The sequence below is a fragment of the Narcine bancroftii genome, chromosome 4 (assembly GCF_036971445.1).
Source record: "Narcine bancroftii isolate sNarBan1 chromosome 4, sNarBan1.hap1, whole genome shotgun sequence".
In the NCBI taxonomy this organism is placed as follows: Eukaryota; Metazoa; Chordata; class Chondrichthyes; order Torpediniformes; family Narcinidae; genus Narcine; species Narcine bancroftii.
In genome coordinates this window covers 266,497,915-266,514,010 of record NC_091472.1, presented here as the reverse complement: position 1 = coordinate 266,514,010, position 16,096 = coordinate 266,497,915, and the positions used below count along the sequence as shown (strand labels likewise).

At 38.7% G+C, this 16,096-nt stretch overlaps 1 protein-coding gene across 18 annotated transcripts in view; it reads right to left on the bottom strand.

Moving 5' to 3' along the window:
- neb (nebulin) overlaps nt 1-16,096 on the bottom strand; it is a 324,022-nt gene that overhangs the window by 7,196 nt on the left and 300,730 nt on the right. For 6 of the 18 annotated variants that reach the window (XM_069934922.1, XM_069934927.1, XM_069934928.1 and 3 more), the window contains 7 exons: nt 13,485-13,577; nt 12,571-12,663; nt 10,145-10,237; nt 8,392-8,484; nt 6,420-6,512; nt 5,066-5,158; nt 2,623-2,730 (listed from right to left, as the gene is read on the bottom strand). In XM_069934922.1, the coding sequence (XP_069791023.1) occupies nt 2,623-2,730; nt 5,066-5,158; nt 6,420-6,512; nt 8,392-8,484; nt 10,145-10,237; nt 12,571-12,663; nt 13,485-13,577 (666 nt within the window). The remainder of the gene's footprint in view (nt 1-2,622; nt 2,731-5,065; nt 5,159-6,419; nt 6,513-8,391; nt 8,485-10,144; nt 10,238-12,570; nt 12,664-13,484; nt 13,578-16,096) is intronic. The other 12 variants (XM_069934932.1, XM_069934933.1, XM_069934935.1 and 9 more) reach the window with 6 other exon arrangements.

Genomic DNA, 16,096 nt, shown 5'->3' with positions numbered 1-16,096 from the left:
TGGATTCTTGGCGATGTGTTGTCCCTCTCTACGACTGCCACCTGGATTTATGAATGTTAATCTTCAATCTTGTTTAGCGCTTTGAAATTTCTTTTAGCATCTTGAGTGCACTTTGGAACTTGTATTTATGATCATTATTGCACACTTCATAATTGAACTCTTCAATTTTTTGTAAAATATTTAGACGTCCAGCAAGTTAAAAGGGTCTTCTGGCCCATGAGCCTGGGCCACCCAACTACACCTAGTTAATCTAGAACTCCTATACATTTTTGAAGGGTGGGAGGAAACCCACACAGATATGGGGAGAACGTACAAACTCCTTTGTACAGCACTGGATTCAAACTCTGGTTGCTAGTGTAACAGTAGTACGCTAACCGCTTTTGGATTGAGAACCTGCTTCAGGATTGTTTGATTGATTTCTTCCAGCACTGCCTTTTTTTTTTCCTGATGGAGTATATATATTCCCTGGATTGTAGAAGAATGAGTGGGGATTTGATAGAGCTATTTAAAATTATGGGAGATATACAGAGTAAATGTAAGTAGTTTTTTTTTCCATGGGTTAAGAGTGAAAGGAGTAAAGTTTAGGGGGAACTTCTTCACACAGAGAGTGTTGGGGGTGTGGAATGAGCTGCCAGCTCAAGAGGTGAATGCGGGCTCATTTTTAACATTTAAGAATTTGTATAGGGATGGGAAGAGTGGGACTAGGCTTAAAAAAAAATGGTTCGGCACAGACGAGAAGGGCCTGTTTCTGTGGTGTAATGTTTATGGTTCTATAACAAAAAGTATGAAACTAACTGCTGGAAGAATTCAGAGGATCAAGCAGGCATTTGTGAAGGCAAAGGATTTGTTAATATTTCAGGTTGAGATCATAACAATCCTGATGCAAATTCTCAGCTCAAAATGTTGTCTATCCCTTTGCTTCCACAGATGCTGCCTGGCCCACTGTGTTCTTCTGGCAGTTTGCTTTTTGCTCCAGATTACAGCATCTTCAGTCTTGTACCTCCAGAAGTTAATCTCAGCTAGAGTGCAGGGAGGGAAGTTAATTATGATTATAACTCAACATATAGGGTAGAGGCACATTTTTGGGATTGGAAGCCTGTGACCATTAGTGTAAGTGATTGTTCTAGACATTAACAATTTAGTGTGAATGTAGAAGTCTTGATTTGTAAGTTTTCAGATGACATAAATTGGTGGCGATATTTTAAGTTAATTTATTGTCATGTGTATCAAAAATGCAGCAATAGACATGGTTTTGTGGACAGACCAATATACAAGTACAGAATTACACAGAGAGCACTTGGTGTGGATCAAAGGCAACATCGTTTTATTATTTTGGGTTTACACAAAAATGCTGGAGAAACTCAGCAAAAGAATCAAAGATGAAGATACATAATCAACATTTTGGGCTTGAGTCTTTCGTCAAGGTGTGAGCAAAACGCAGGCAGGCACCTGAATAAATATTTGTGGGGGGGGGGGGGGGGCAGGTGGAAGAGCACAGGCTCACAAGCAAGAGATCATAGGTGGATATGGGTGGGAGGGTATGAGAGATAAAAGCTGAGCAGTGTTGGGGTAGGGACAGCTCTCTCAATGGAAAGAGAAGGGAGTGGAGAGCTGGAGGAAAGGAGACAGAGATCTATCAGAGACTGGAGAAGTCTTTGTTAATGCCATCAGTTTGGAGAGTGCCCAGATGGGATTTTAGGCATTGCTCCTCCAATTTACGGGTGGCCTCGGTTTGGTAGTGCACAAGGTCAGGGACAGACACGTTCCACCTTTCTCACTTACACCTTGATGAAGGGCTCAGACCCAAAACGATGGTTATGTATCTTTGCTGCTGTTTTATTGCCGAGTTTCTCCCTCATTTCAGTGTAAACTACAATCATAGAGTCTGCAGACTGTTCTTTTACTATTTATGGGGTTTATTTGATATTGATGAAATGGGAAGAGATGTATTTTGGAAAAACTAATAAGGCTATGATATGCATAATGAATGGCAGGGCCCCAAGTGGGTATTGAGGAAGAGATGAACCTTGGTGTAGAATGCATATCAGATATGACTTCTTTACCATAACAGCAGGGAGGTTGTGGTAAAATACTGCTTCAGTCACAGCTGAACCCTCCATTCATTAAGAGAAATAGGTGGGAAAGAACATTTCACCATGGCAAACATATCTAAAACAAGGGTACATGGTTTTAAGGCGTAGGATAGAAGGTTTAGAGGGGATCAGAGGAAGATTTTCATCCAGAGGTTGGATGGATTCCTGGCCACACTGCTTGATGGGGCAGTGGAGGCAGACAATCTCTTAACATTTATGTACCACCTAGATAAGCACATGAATTAACAAGCAATTGAAGGCTATGGGCCAAGTACTGGAAATGGCATTAGCTTTCTTTCCATACTATATGATTCAACAGAACATGAATCCTATGGATACTGTGCTTGACCTGCTGAATTTCTCCACCACATATTCAACATGAGCATGGCCAGACTTCATTGTTTAAATCTTTGGCAATAGGTCTTGTTCAAAAGCTCCATCTAATGCAATAACCAAATTCATGTTTAAAACTTATGAGACATTCATTATTAACAGTCAGTAAAGAAGACATTGCAATAGCAGCTGTTACCGTAGATATGTTACGCTGAGAATCCCGTACACGCCTCATCTCTGGTGTGTCCAGCACATAAGACGCCCTGCCTTGCACTTGCTTACGGAAACTGTCGGAGTACAGAATCTGCAAAATGAAGAGTAAAATGCTGAGTGGAGCCTCCACACAAGGAACCTCACACAAACCTAATTTCTCTGCTCTGGGTGCTGGGTTAGCAGGCTTGATGTTAGGAATATGAATGAAGCAAGTTAATGAGTTTAATTTTTTTTTAGCTTTTGACTTTAAATTACAAGAGGGAAAATACAACAATTTGACTCCGATTTAAATCCTGATGTTTCATGCTTGATTGGCTTGTGTTAGGTTGTGGATGTGCAAAATCACATATCATTCTGACTTGTGATGCTGATGTAGTTTCTCAATTTTGAAAGCCTTAGGCTCAGTTATTTGAAACTGTAAACCACAAAACCCAAATAAACCAGAATGATAATGTCTTTCATTCCCTGAAGCCAAGTGGATATTTTTGTTTACCTAAGAACATGCTTTGAAACTGCAAAAGGCACTTTCTTGCATTTCTACCAATGCCTATCTTGCTAGAAAACATACGATTCTTTCATCGTCCTGTAATTGCTCTATCTAGTACTGCTATAGCAGGGAGCATTGGAGTGCCATTGGACGATCGGTAAGGAACCCATCTTATAACCATATAACAATTAGAGTATGGAAAGAGGCCATTACGGCCTCTCTAATCCACACCGATTTAAGTGAACTCCATTACTCCCACCTACCTGCTCCCTCTCCAGAACCCACCAATCCCCTCACATCCATGTACGCATCCAACCTTCTCTTAAATGACAAAATTGACCCTGCTGCAACCACCTCTTCCAGAAGGTCATTATACTCTGCCACCACTCTCTGAGTGAAGAAGTTTCCACTTATGACCCCTTGTTCCAATCTCACCTACCCTCAAGGAAAAAAGCCTATTCACATCTACTCCCCTCATAATTTTAAATTCCTCTATCAAATCCCCCCTCACATGAGAATCCACCTTTAAAGAATGATGAACCATTATTCCAAGATCCCTCTGTTCCTGTGCATTCCTCAATGCCCTCCCCTTCACTGCATATGTCCTGTTATGATTATTCTTCCCAAAATGATGCACTTCACATTTATCTGCATTAAACTCCATCTGCCACCTTTCAGCCCACTCTCCTAAGCAGTCCAAATCCTTCTGCAGTCCCCGAAAACCATCCTCACCATCTACAACTCTTCCTATTTTTGTATCTTGTGCATATTTACTCAGCCAATTTACCACTCCATCATCCAAATCATTAATGTAAATGACGAACAACAAGGGACCCAACATTGATCCCTGAGGCACACTGCTCGTCACTGGCCTCCATCCTGATAGACAGGTATCCACCATGATCATTAGGAACCTCATAATTAATAGCTTTTAAAATATTGGGGTTGATATGACAGTTTAGAAAAATAATTAAGTACTCAATTATATATTTTTTCACTGCTATGTTATAAAGCTCAAATATTTTATTGATGAGAGAATTTAAAAAAAGGAAAAAATGTGAAGGCACTATGAAAAGAAACATTTTAAAAAGATATGGAAAAAGGGCTTCTTTAGAGGGAAAATCACAATTGGTGGAATTTCCTCCTGGGCCTCTGTGCATGAGCAAGTTTAAGAGAGAGCCTCCAGTAAAAGGAAATCAATATCAGGAACAATGTGCTGTGTGTGCCAGAGGAATTAATTCACTTTTGGTTGCTATTGTGAAGCACAAGTGGCCACTGATTAAAATCACCTCCGGACTTCCATAAACAGTACTGAATGGATGGAGGCGAGTACAGCAACGTGCATGTTATCTTCAACGACCAAAGATGAAATGTCCCATCTCCTTGGCAATGAAGATGCAAGATTACAGTGGGTATAGAGAATACTAGAGGAATAAGATTTGGTGGGTGTAATGGCATCATTCAATTTTCTTCTATTCTGTTGGTTTACCCTTCTACATGCATGGCATTGGCAGAGACCACTTAGCTGAGAATGGTTTGAAAGGAAACAAGTCAAAAGAAAATGAGATTGCTAAAGAACTGGAAAGTTTTAATAGCACTGATATCTTTTCTCCATGTTTATAGTTTCAACGCATTACAACGATTGCTTACTTCAGGTTTAACATTTCCATAATTCTGTATCTGACAACCAACCAAATAATAAACACGGCAGTAAAAGATCTCTTTGACTAGTCAACTAGCACAAGTTTAAATGCTCTTGGACAAGTTCAAAATTGCTTTTATGTCTGATTTTAGTTAATGTCAGTGGGGATTCATTGATTCAGCCATTAAATGTATAATGCTTTGGTCATTATGGTAAAAGGGATAAAGAGCATTAGGAAAATACTGGTTAAAATGCAACAGAAAACACTGAATATGGTTCTTTTCTTAAAGAAAATACCGAGCTAATGTTTTCTTGATTGCGTTTAACGCGTTGCATCTCTGGTGTATACACCACTGAGGTCCCTTTACCCAGGTTTCCTTTGTACAAGATCTGTAGAAGTAAAGCACCCAAAAATGACAAGATTAAAAATTCATCAGTCTTTCCTTCATTGTGCAAATCTTAACAGAAGTAAAATAAAGATTAAAAAGTTAAAAACATGATGTATTAAAATTAATTAGTTTCAATTGAGAAGTGAGTTTAGCAAATAGGTAGTAGATGAGAAGGAACTCAGTGCTGTGCCAAAATTCTTATTAGAAAATTACCGGCTCGTAATAACGGTTACCAAAAATAACTTGCAAAGTTTTCCCAAGCAAAACTTTGGAAAAATAAACAAAAAAATTGAACTATTTATAGATCAGTTAATTATTTAGTAATAAAGGCTTGCATACATGGATGAGATGACTCCAGATGTCTAATACTGCACTTTACAAATAGAAGAAATGAACTGAAGAGGAAGATGCCATCAATCTGACTGAATCTAACTGGAGGTTCAAATTTCAGCAAGCTCCAAATCCAGCAGAAAGGAATTCAAGAGGAGCTTGTCTAGTGGATGACTACTCCCAGAAAAAAAATCACAATTCCAATAAAGATTTGTTCCAAAGAATTCAAAATTCAACAGAGGATTTGTAGTAAAGCAACCCCCATACAAATCTAGTGCAGAACAACTAAAGTGCTGGAGAAACACAGCAGGTCTCGTAGCATCCATAAGTAAAAGGCAGTCGACGATTCAGTCTTCACTGCCTTTTACTTCCACTGGGTGTTGCATAATCCTGCTGAATATTTCCAGCATTTTTATTGTTCTGTGTAAGCCGCAGCAGTTTGTTTCATTTATCTCCTTTATAGAATTATAGGATTACTACAACTGGTGGAGTTGTAAAGTTTTTCAAATCCAGTGGAAGCATCATTGTAAAATATACCAAATTTAGTTGCAAATTGGTTGTAAAGGATCCCAAATCAAATGGCTTTCATACAAGTCCAATGCAATGGAGTACCTGCTTCAAAGTAGTATATCATCGTTCTTTGGTTATGGTTTTACATTAAATAGTCGCCTAAAAAATAATGCATATTCCTGCAGGCAGTTTTCCATTCCATATAAAAGTATTCTTCATATGAATTAGCACAGCCCCCATACAAGTTATACAAAATGTCACTCCATTCACAAATTAGCACATTGAAATTTTTTTTAAAAAGCAGGATGACAAAGCAAGAGAAATATCATTAAATTGTGCATCTTGTGTTTAGTTCTGTTGTAGAAGGGGTTGGGTAGTAGGGTGAAATGATGAGTTAGCACAGAAATCAAACCAGCAACTACCGAGCTGATGTTCTTCTGTGTCTCCTTTACACGCTGCACCTCAGGCAGGTCAGAAATTGCAGTTCCATGCCCAATCCCTTCCTTGTATTTGATCTACAAAATGTGTAGATCAGAAGAGAAAAAGCAAACGGTGAGCACTCAGACAGGTGAAAAATGTAGGCTAACACCAACTGCAACAAGCTATGTAGTTCTGAAACAGGAAACCTTGACCAATAGATTTGACCAGTGGTTCTCAACCATTCGTCAGCCACCCATCATCTCAGGTATCCCTTTACTTACCAAAGACCACCTAAAGTTGACCTTGGGGCCATCAGCAATGAGGGCGAGGGTAAACTGATCAGCTCAAGCTGCTGCCCATATTTTTGTTTTGTATTGGTGTAGAAAAGTTTTGAGAATTTTCAATTCTTGTCAACGCATTTACAACCTTGATTTACATATCACTTATTTATTGTAACAGGTATACAGTAAAAGTCCATAAATCCAGATGCCATAAATCTGGACTTTCCAAAAACTCAAACTTTTAAAATGTAACTGGCTTTTGTGTGCATGCATAAGTGCCACAAATACTGAAATGAACAAATACATATTTATTTGTTTTGTACTTTGCATTTTATATAAAAAATATTTCATTAATTAAACTATCAAAATTTACCTGTTCAATCCTCCTTAAATTTGAATTTTAAAAGTACTACCTGAGAATCCAGATTATCCGAACTGACCCATTTTACAAGCAGTCCAGATTTTAGGATTTCTACTGTATTTAGCTTTGTCACTGCAGGTCACCTATTACAAAGTCACAGACCACCAGAAGTACGCAAACCTCAGGTTGAGAAATACTGGATTGGATTATCTTGTAGAAAACATAAGCAATAAAAAAAAAAATAAGGAAAAATTAATCAGACCTTCTGTTAAGAAATAAGATATGTTTAAAATTGAAAGTTGTTAGTTAGAAATTGGTTAATTCAAATCAAATGTTGATCATGAGGTACCATTTTTAGCTACATATTTAGTTAATGATTATAAAAGGATGCCAAAGTCAGGCTGAAATTGATGCCATAGTTGTACCTGATAAACCCTTTCAGCACCAACTCTAGTTTGTTCATTCAGTAATGGCACAATTCATTAGCACAAATCAGTTTGGTGAAGTACCCACTTCAAACACTTCTTCAACAGCCACAGCTTGTTAAGGTGTAACCTTCAATTCACCAATAGGGCTTTTGCTTAGGTTTGTGATAGTCAATGTTTTTGCACCCATCAGGGGAGAGCATCTATTTATGATACACCAGATAACCCCTGCGCTTGGGGTCAGGAAATCTCACCTGATTGAGATCCTACCTATGCAAGGAAAGTTAGAAATCCCCATACTTTAAATATCAGTCAGAATTTTCCCCAAAGATTATGGAAAAGCTATGATTATGGAAATTGTTTAATTTGAAAAAATGCCATAGATCTCGTCTTGTATTCAGAAAGGTTTGCATGATCATGGCCATTTCAAGTAAAGGGACTCTTATATTACTGCTTAAATTAATGTTTAATCACTCTGGATCTTCAAATGTGAAGGAATGCAAAATGAAACTGTCAACTCAGTTAAATAATTTTATGGTTTTCAGATGGTGGAGTTGAGGCACAGATGATGTGTTTCAATTAGTACACAAGAGGCTTAAACACTGGTGCTATTGGAGATCTGACTCAGTGTAATTTATTAAAGTTTGTCATGAAGAATTCCACGACTGACAACACAATCTCTTCAATTCTCTTATTCCTCATTTTAAAAAAAAGTTTTTCATCTCAGGAAAATCAATGTCAAGAAAAATTGATACACCTCAGTGGTAAAAAGTTAAAACATTGCAATAATTAGGAAAAACCTGTTAAAATGACTGAACAAAAAAAAAAATCCAAACATAAACTGTTAGAAGGGATCAGGCTAGAAGGAAGGATTTCAAGTTAACACTGGAATCAAACCATCAACTACCGAGCTGATGTTCTTCTGTGTCTCCTTTACACGCTGCACCTCAGGTAGGTCAGAAATTGTCGTTGCTTGCCCAACATTTTCCTTGTATTTTATCTATAATTAATGTAGATCCAGAGAAAAGACAAACCAAAAGCACAGAACAGACACCAACCAACAGACATTTTAGATTTACATCAAAACTTTAACATAGTAAAACAGTCCAAGACATTTCACAGCAGAGGTTGTTTGAAATCAAGTCATGGGAGGAGATATTAGGATAGACAGGAAGAAGTGAATGAATGCATTAAAGGAGAAAAGTGAGATAGTGGAGAAGAGGTTAAAGACATAATTCTAGAGTTACAGTAAACATGTAGAATTTATACCAAGATCTTCAAGCCACTGAATGCACCAATTTGCATAGAAGGCTCTCTTTCATTGATCTAGTTAGTAAAAGCATTATCCAATCTAGTAAAAAACCAAACAAATCAAAAAACAGCTTTGCTTTGGTTCCAGATGGTGAAATAATAGTCTTGGGAAGATTTGAAAAGCTACCGTTGATCAAAACACCCCAGAAAAAGGAATGGAAGAAATAAATTTTGATGTTGGTCTTTGTTGAACAATTTTTTAAAATTTCAAGACCGAGTTTTACAGTGATGGTACACCAGCCTCTTATGTGATAACTTGATATGTGACAAGTTGCCTTTTCAAAATCTAAATCTACAGGGTCTTCTCTATCCACTCTCTCTATCACATCCGCAAAAGAATTCAAGGAAACTTGTCAAACATGATTTGCCTTTCAGAAACCTCTAACTCATCTTAATTCCATTCAATTTCCTAAATAATAGGTTACTTTCTCATTGGTTATTGACTCTAGTATCTTACCAGCAATAATTATTAAACAGAGGACAGAAAGGTGGGGGAAGAATGTGGTAGATAGTACTCCCAACTACGCAACAGGCACAAAGCATGGAGCAACAGGTTATTCTTGGAAATGCCACTTTGGTGCTACTAAATGTGATGCTTTCTGTCTCATAAATTAATTCTATTGATTTCAATGCGCTGAATTTCAAAGCGGTGATGTCATTACAGAGCAAAGAGAGCATTGTCAAACAGGATAAAATTCTAGAGAGCAACTATGTTTGAGTTTCAATTAGCATCCTCAAATCACAAAATACACATGAATTATAGCAAAATATATATACTGTTATGATCTATCTCTTAGAACAAATTGTATATTTAAATTATTACTTCATGAACAGATTTTTTTTTCAAAGTTGTGTATTAGAATCTTAGAAAACTAAATGTAATATTTTTAAGGGAATGTACCTTACTACACCATGCAAATTCTGCAGAATGTTTTCACTAAACTTATTCCAATAGTTTAAATAATACCTACATAATGGCCATGTTTTATTTATTGCAATCTTAAGTTTGGAATAAATGTGAAAGACTTTCCTGATGAAAATCTGGCTTGAAAATCTCAAAATATTAATTTGGAATCAAAGATGTAAAAAAGTTTCCCATTTATGTAACATCTTCCAATCAATTCCTGCACATACAGTAAACGTTCTTTCACCTCAGTAATATGTATTCAGCAAAACTGATGCCTAAAGGGTTATGTAAATTCCACAGATGTGTTTCAAGAATTAGAAGAGTTAAAACTGAAAGATAATATTGGAAGAAACATAATTAATTGTGTTTAGTGATGGGAAGTGGTAGGTAGGAAGGGAAAGGAAATCCAGAAGCTAAAGAGAGGGAATCAAACAGCAACTACCGAGCTGATGTTCTTCTGTGACTCCTTTACACGCTGCACTTCAGGCAGGTCAGAGATTGTTGTTCCTGGTCCAATACTTTCCTTGTATTTGATCTACAAAGTGTGTAGATCCGGAGAGAGGGTGGTGGGAGGGGGGGGTGAAGATAAGCCATATATGACAAACAACAACTAAAATAATTCATCAAGTTTAAAAGGAACAAATATCAAACAAAATACCATATCAACCATGATGAAGGAAAGGACAAGTTACAGGACATCTTAAAGGAAGGCTTGGAGGGTTAGGGAAGGAATTCAATGTCACAGTGACACACAGACCCCATACAAACATTGGCAAGCTACAGATTATACAATTAATTCTGCCCCTTGGTCCAGTAGAGAAGCATGTTTAAGATCAAACAACCCAGAAAGCATGTTTGTTTTAATTCTCAGTCTGTGTGGAGGTACCATACAGAATGTCGCAACTGATCTCAGTATCACTGAGACAGGGAGGGAAATAAAATGGGGTGAAGGCCCCATTTATGCAAAGTCGGGATAAATCTTGACAATGATGGTCCTTGTTGTTGCACAGCCTACTCTTCATCTAAGTTCACAGAAGAAGGGCAACATTGCTGAGACGGCAGGGGCATGAATCTGTTCAAAAATATCTGTCAGCCTCTTGAATCAAGCAGGACAATAAAGAGGGAAAACATCAGACAACCCACGGCGGGCAAAAAAAAAATCAGGAATTGCAGGTAATTTTATATCAATACATGATCATCATGTATCTCAAATATTTACAATGTTTCAATAATTCTTGTCTTTAATCACTTGGAATGACTTATTGTACACTTCCTGCCCAATCATTTTTGGATATCATGTAGTTTGTGAAAAATTCTTCAGAAAAACCATAACATTGATGTTTAGGGTGAAGAACATTTTTATTTAATTCAATGTATTGCTATATCTAAATAATTCCAATGATCTCAAATGGAATTATTAATTTAAAATATTTGCCTGGATTGTGGGCTGCTATTTACATTTTAAAAACGTGAAAAACTTAACCTAGATTGAAATATTGTCTAACTTGTTCATGATTCGATAGAAACAGACAATATTAATTCTGAGGCCTGATTCACATTGCATCAATGCCCATTTACCCACTGTTTTACTTTTACCATGGCATACATTAAATTTCAATAACAGATCTGTGAAAGCAAGGGGCAGGTGGGAACATTTGCTTTTGGCTGCTAAGGGCAAACATAAGAGGTGCAGTGGCACAACTAGTAGAGTCATCCCTCACATCATCAAAGACATGGGTTCAATCTTGTCTGTGTGGGATTGGCATAAACTCCCTGTTTTCTTTCACATCCCAAAGAAGTGCGGGTGCTTAGTTAATTAACTATGGTTCATTGCCCTGGGGGGTAGATGGCAGAGGTCGACAGCATCGAGTCCACGCTGCTGAAGATCCAGCTGCGCTGGGTGGGTCACGTCTCCAGAATGGAGGACCATCGCCTTCCCGAGATCGTGTTATATGGCGAGCTCTCCACTGGCCACCGTGACAGAGGTGCACCAAAGAAAAGGTACAAGGACTGCCTAAAGAAATCTCTTGGTGCCTGCCACATTGACCACCGCCAGTGGGCTGATATCGCCTCAAACCGTGCATCTTGGCGCCTCACAGTTTGGCGGGCAGCAACCTCCTTTGAAGAAGACCACAGAGCCCACCTCACTGACAAAAGGCAAAGGAGGAAAAACCCAACACCCAACCCCAACCCACCAATTTTCCCCTGCAACCGTGTCTGCCTGTCCCGCATCGGACTTGTCAGCCACAAACGAGCCTGCAGCTGACGTGGACATTACCCCTCCATAAATCTTCGTCCGCGAAGCCAAGCCAAAGAATTGCCCTGGGGGGTAGATGAGTGGTAGAATCTGGGAGGAGTTGGTGGGAATGTGGGAAGAATAAAAATAAATGAGGACTAATGAAAGATTAGTGTAAATGGGTGGTTGGTTGCTGAGGACTATGTGGAGTGAAGGGCCTGTTTCTGTGCTATACCATTCCATGTCACCATGACTTTATGTGAGTTGGTCACGATCACTTTTGGACTTCTGGATTCATCAGACCCCTCAAAGCTGAATGTGTGATGCTTCGTACAACCAGCAGCTTCCACTATCACGCGTCGCAACAAATTCTTCCATCTGTTGCTGTTCTGTTCATTCTTTCACCATATACTTCACCACCCAAATTAACTTGCACATCTATCTAATTAATGTATTAATAGGAAATTGAACTACCAAAAAAATCTACACAAACGTTTCAGGAATTAGTTAAAGTTTAAAAAAGACCACATTTATACAAAACAAATGTAATTGTATTTAGTGTTGGAAAATGGTGGGTACTATGGGGAAGGGACTCCTAAATGAATGAAGGGGGAAATCATATTGGCGACTACCGAGCTGATGTTCTTCTGTGTCTCCTTTATGCGCTGCACCTCAGGCAGGTCAGAGATCGCAGTTCCTTGCCCAATATTTTCCTTGTATTTGATCTATGAAATTTGTAAACATGGAGGAAGAGACAGACTGTAAGCACATGACAGACAAACACACCACAATGTTTTCAACAGAGTAAAATATGGTATCTGTTCTTCACAGATTTAAAAAAAAAAGAATTTCACATCAAGCCACTAAAATAAGGTTTTAAGATGTGTCTTAAAGAAGAAAGTTAAGGGAATTGGAGAGATAACATAGTATGCAGACTTTATGCAAACAATGCCCAGTTATGGACAGAGAACTCTAGTGCACAACGACATAAATCTATGGCCAAAGTTTTTGCTTTGATTCTCTGTGTTGAGAAGACAGTCTATAACAACAGACATGGAGCTGCAAGGATGATTACAAGGAGGGAAGCTAATCAACCTCATCACCCAAAATTGGTTGCTGTCAAGAGACCATAATTCAGGAATCAAGGTTTACATTACTGGCCCTGATAGATGAACATACTACTCTTTACCCACTCTCGGAGGTGACCCATGTAAGAATTTGTGCTCTGGGTGATTAGTGTGGGGTGTAATCAATCAAATGTGCACTGAATTGATGGAGCAATCGTGATTTTAATTACGATAATTTTGTTTATGGAACCCTGACTTAAAACACATTGTAGTTTAATTTGTTCCCTACAAACAGTATGTAGTTCAGAAAAGATTTAAAAAAAAAGTTTGTTAGTCCAACAAGTTCCAAGAATCAGCAAAATGTAAAATGTATTTAATATAAAGATGTTAATTTTGTTTAGTGATAGGAACTGAAAGTGGAAAGGCAATGGGCAGGAGGATAATGAATGAAGAAAAGGGGAAATAAAACCATCAACTACCGAGCTGATGTTCTTCTGTGTCTCCTTTACTCGTTGCACCTCAGGCAGGTCAGAGATTGCTATTCCGTGCCCAACATTTTCCTTGTATTTTATCTACAATGTACGCAGTTTGGAGTGGGGTGGAATAGATTGAGAGTAGGAAAGACAAACTATAAGCACATCACAAACAATAACCACTATTTAAATACACATTTAACATTTTAACACAACAATGTCAATCAGAGTTGATAGAAAACACTATTTGATATTGAGCTACTTAGTTAGACATTAGGCACAAAGGGTGAGATTTAAGGAGGGTTTCTTATAGGAAGAAAGAGCTCAAGAGGTTTAGTGAAGTTACTCTAGGAGTACAGCAGTTTGTAAATAACTTTCTTACTTTTAGCTTTTACTTTAAGAATTGTGGCCTGAAGGGCTGTAATGCTCAATGTCTATGACTAATTGCCCTTTAGGCATCAACTGTGCTTGTGAAAAGTTTCAAAGTCCCTCCAATTAACTGTACACCCTTTCATCGAATTTCTTGTCTATTGGTTTCCACATTCTGCAAAAGACTTCATCCGTGGTCTTGGAAGCAAATGAGCACATTCATTCTATTCTGGTGACAAGGATGGGTCAGCAACAAATCAGAGCCATTAGAAGCGACCGATTTTTGGGGATGTCCAGAGGATGCTCGTTTGGGTTGGCAGAGTCCATCTGAGAAGTTCATAGCTTATCGCTGGAGGTCTGAGGTGAAGATTTGAGAATTGAAGATAAAAAGACAAGCCTGAAAAATGTCAAGGAGAAAGCCAGTGCATAATAGATCCTTTAAAATCTCAGTAGATGCAATGATGTGCTAGATCCCTTTCATTTGATTTTTAGCGTGATAGGTGTCAACGAATAACATCAAGAGAATGACAATTCTTGGAGTGGAGCCATATACAAGTGCAAGAAAAGAGCCAGATTCTTATTCCATGTTGCAAATATACTTGCATCCATTAGGACAAATATGTCCCATTTAGCAAATAATAGCAATAAATCTACCGTCATCTACAGAGTTATGTTTGGAACTCAGAATCAGAGGTTGGAGGGATGATTAGCATTTATGGAGAGTCACACTGTAGAGAAGAGGTGGAAAATCTCGTAAAATGGTGCAAGAATAACCACCTCAATCTCGACATGAACAAGATGAATGAGATTGTTAAGGACTTAAGTAGGTCCAGGAACTACCATCCTCCGCGACACATCAACAATGTTATAGTGGAGAGAACAGACAACATCAAGTTCCTTGGAGACCATTTAACAGAGATTTATCATACAACATCTCCTCACTTGTCAGGAAGATGCAACAATGACTGTACTTCCTGAGAAGACTGAAGCAGGCAAGGCTACTGGCCACCATCATGTCAACCTTCCTCAGGAACTCTACTGAGGCCATCCGAGCCGGCTGCAACACAGTGTTTTACTGTATTGACTTGTTTGTCAAATTTGAAGGTGGAATTGAATATCACACCAAGGGGTTTGACATGTGGTTTAATGAGGGTGGATAAGTTACCAAGGGTATTGGAGATAATTTTGGTGGAGTTGAGGGGGCCAAATAGAATGATTTCAGATTTGCCTTCATTTAGCTGCAAGAACTTTTGAGCCATGCAGCACTTTATGTCCTTCAGAGAGTCGTTAAGGCTGGTTATCTTTGTTTGGTCATTGGGCTTCGAGGGGAGATTGCGTAGCAGTGGAAGAAGATGCTGTATTTTTGGATGATATGGCCAAGGGGAAGCATGCACAAGAGGAGAAGAGAATAGGGCCGAGGGGATCCGCAGGGAAGGGAAGCAGAGGGGGATGAATATTTGCCCATGTTGACTGAGAAAGTCCTATCACTAAGGTTTAAACCAGTTCTGCCGGAGGCAATCTATTAAAATAGCATGATCCTCGATATCGAGCGCTGCGCTAAGGATCAGGTGAATTAGAATGGTGGAATGCCCAGAGTCAGTGGCAAAGCGTAGGCCATTGTATACTCTTAGTAAGGCGGGCTCTGTGCTGCGGTGAGCCTTATAACCTGACTGGAATCTCTTGGATATGTTGTTTTGATGTCGGTAGGGCAACAATTGGCTAAGAACAACTTTTCTTTTGAGGACCTTTGACAGGAATGGCAGTTTAGAAATAGATCTGCAATTTTTGGGTGTGATGGGGTTTAAGTTTTTTTTTCAGGAGGGGCTGGACCACAGGATGCTTGAAACAAATTGGAACAGACCCAGTGGCCAAGGAACTGCTGTGCTCAAAACATCCCTCAGGAGGGGAGTAGGGATAATGTCGAGGGGGCAGGTTTTCGTGAACAGAATCTTTTGAAGGGTGGGTAGTGTGATTAGGCTGAGACCTGAAACTGTCCAGGTTGGATAGACAGAGCTGTGGTACAGGTTGGGGGTGGGGGGATGTTTGTCATGATGTTCTCGAGTTTGTTTATTAAGAATTTTAAAAATTCTTCACATTTGGTATTAGGTGTGAGACCAATAATTAAGTTGATGGTATTAAACAAGACCGTGGGAATTTGGAAGTTGTTGGAAATTAGGTTGGCAAAATATTCTGTTCTTTCGGCCTTTACCGCTTCTTGGTATATGTGTAGGTTGTTTTTCAGAATTTCG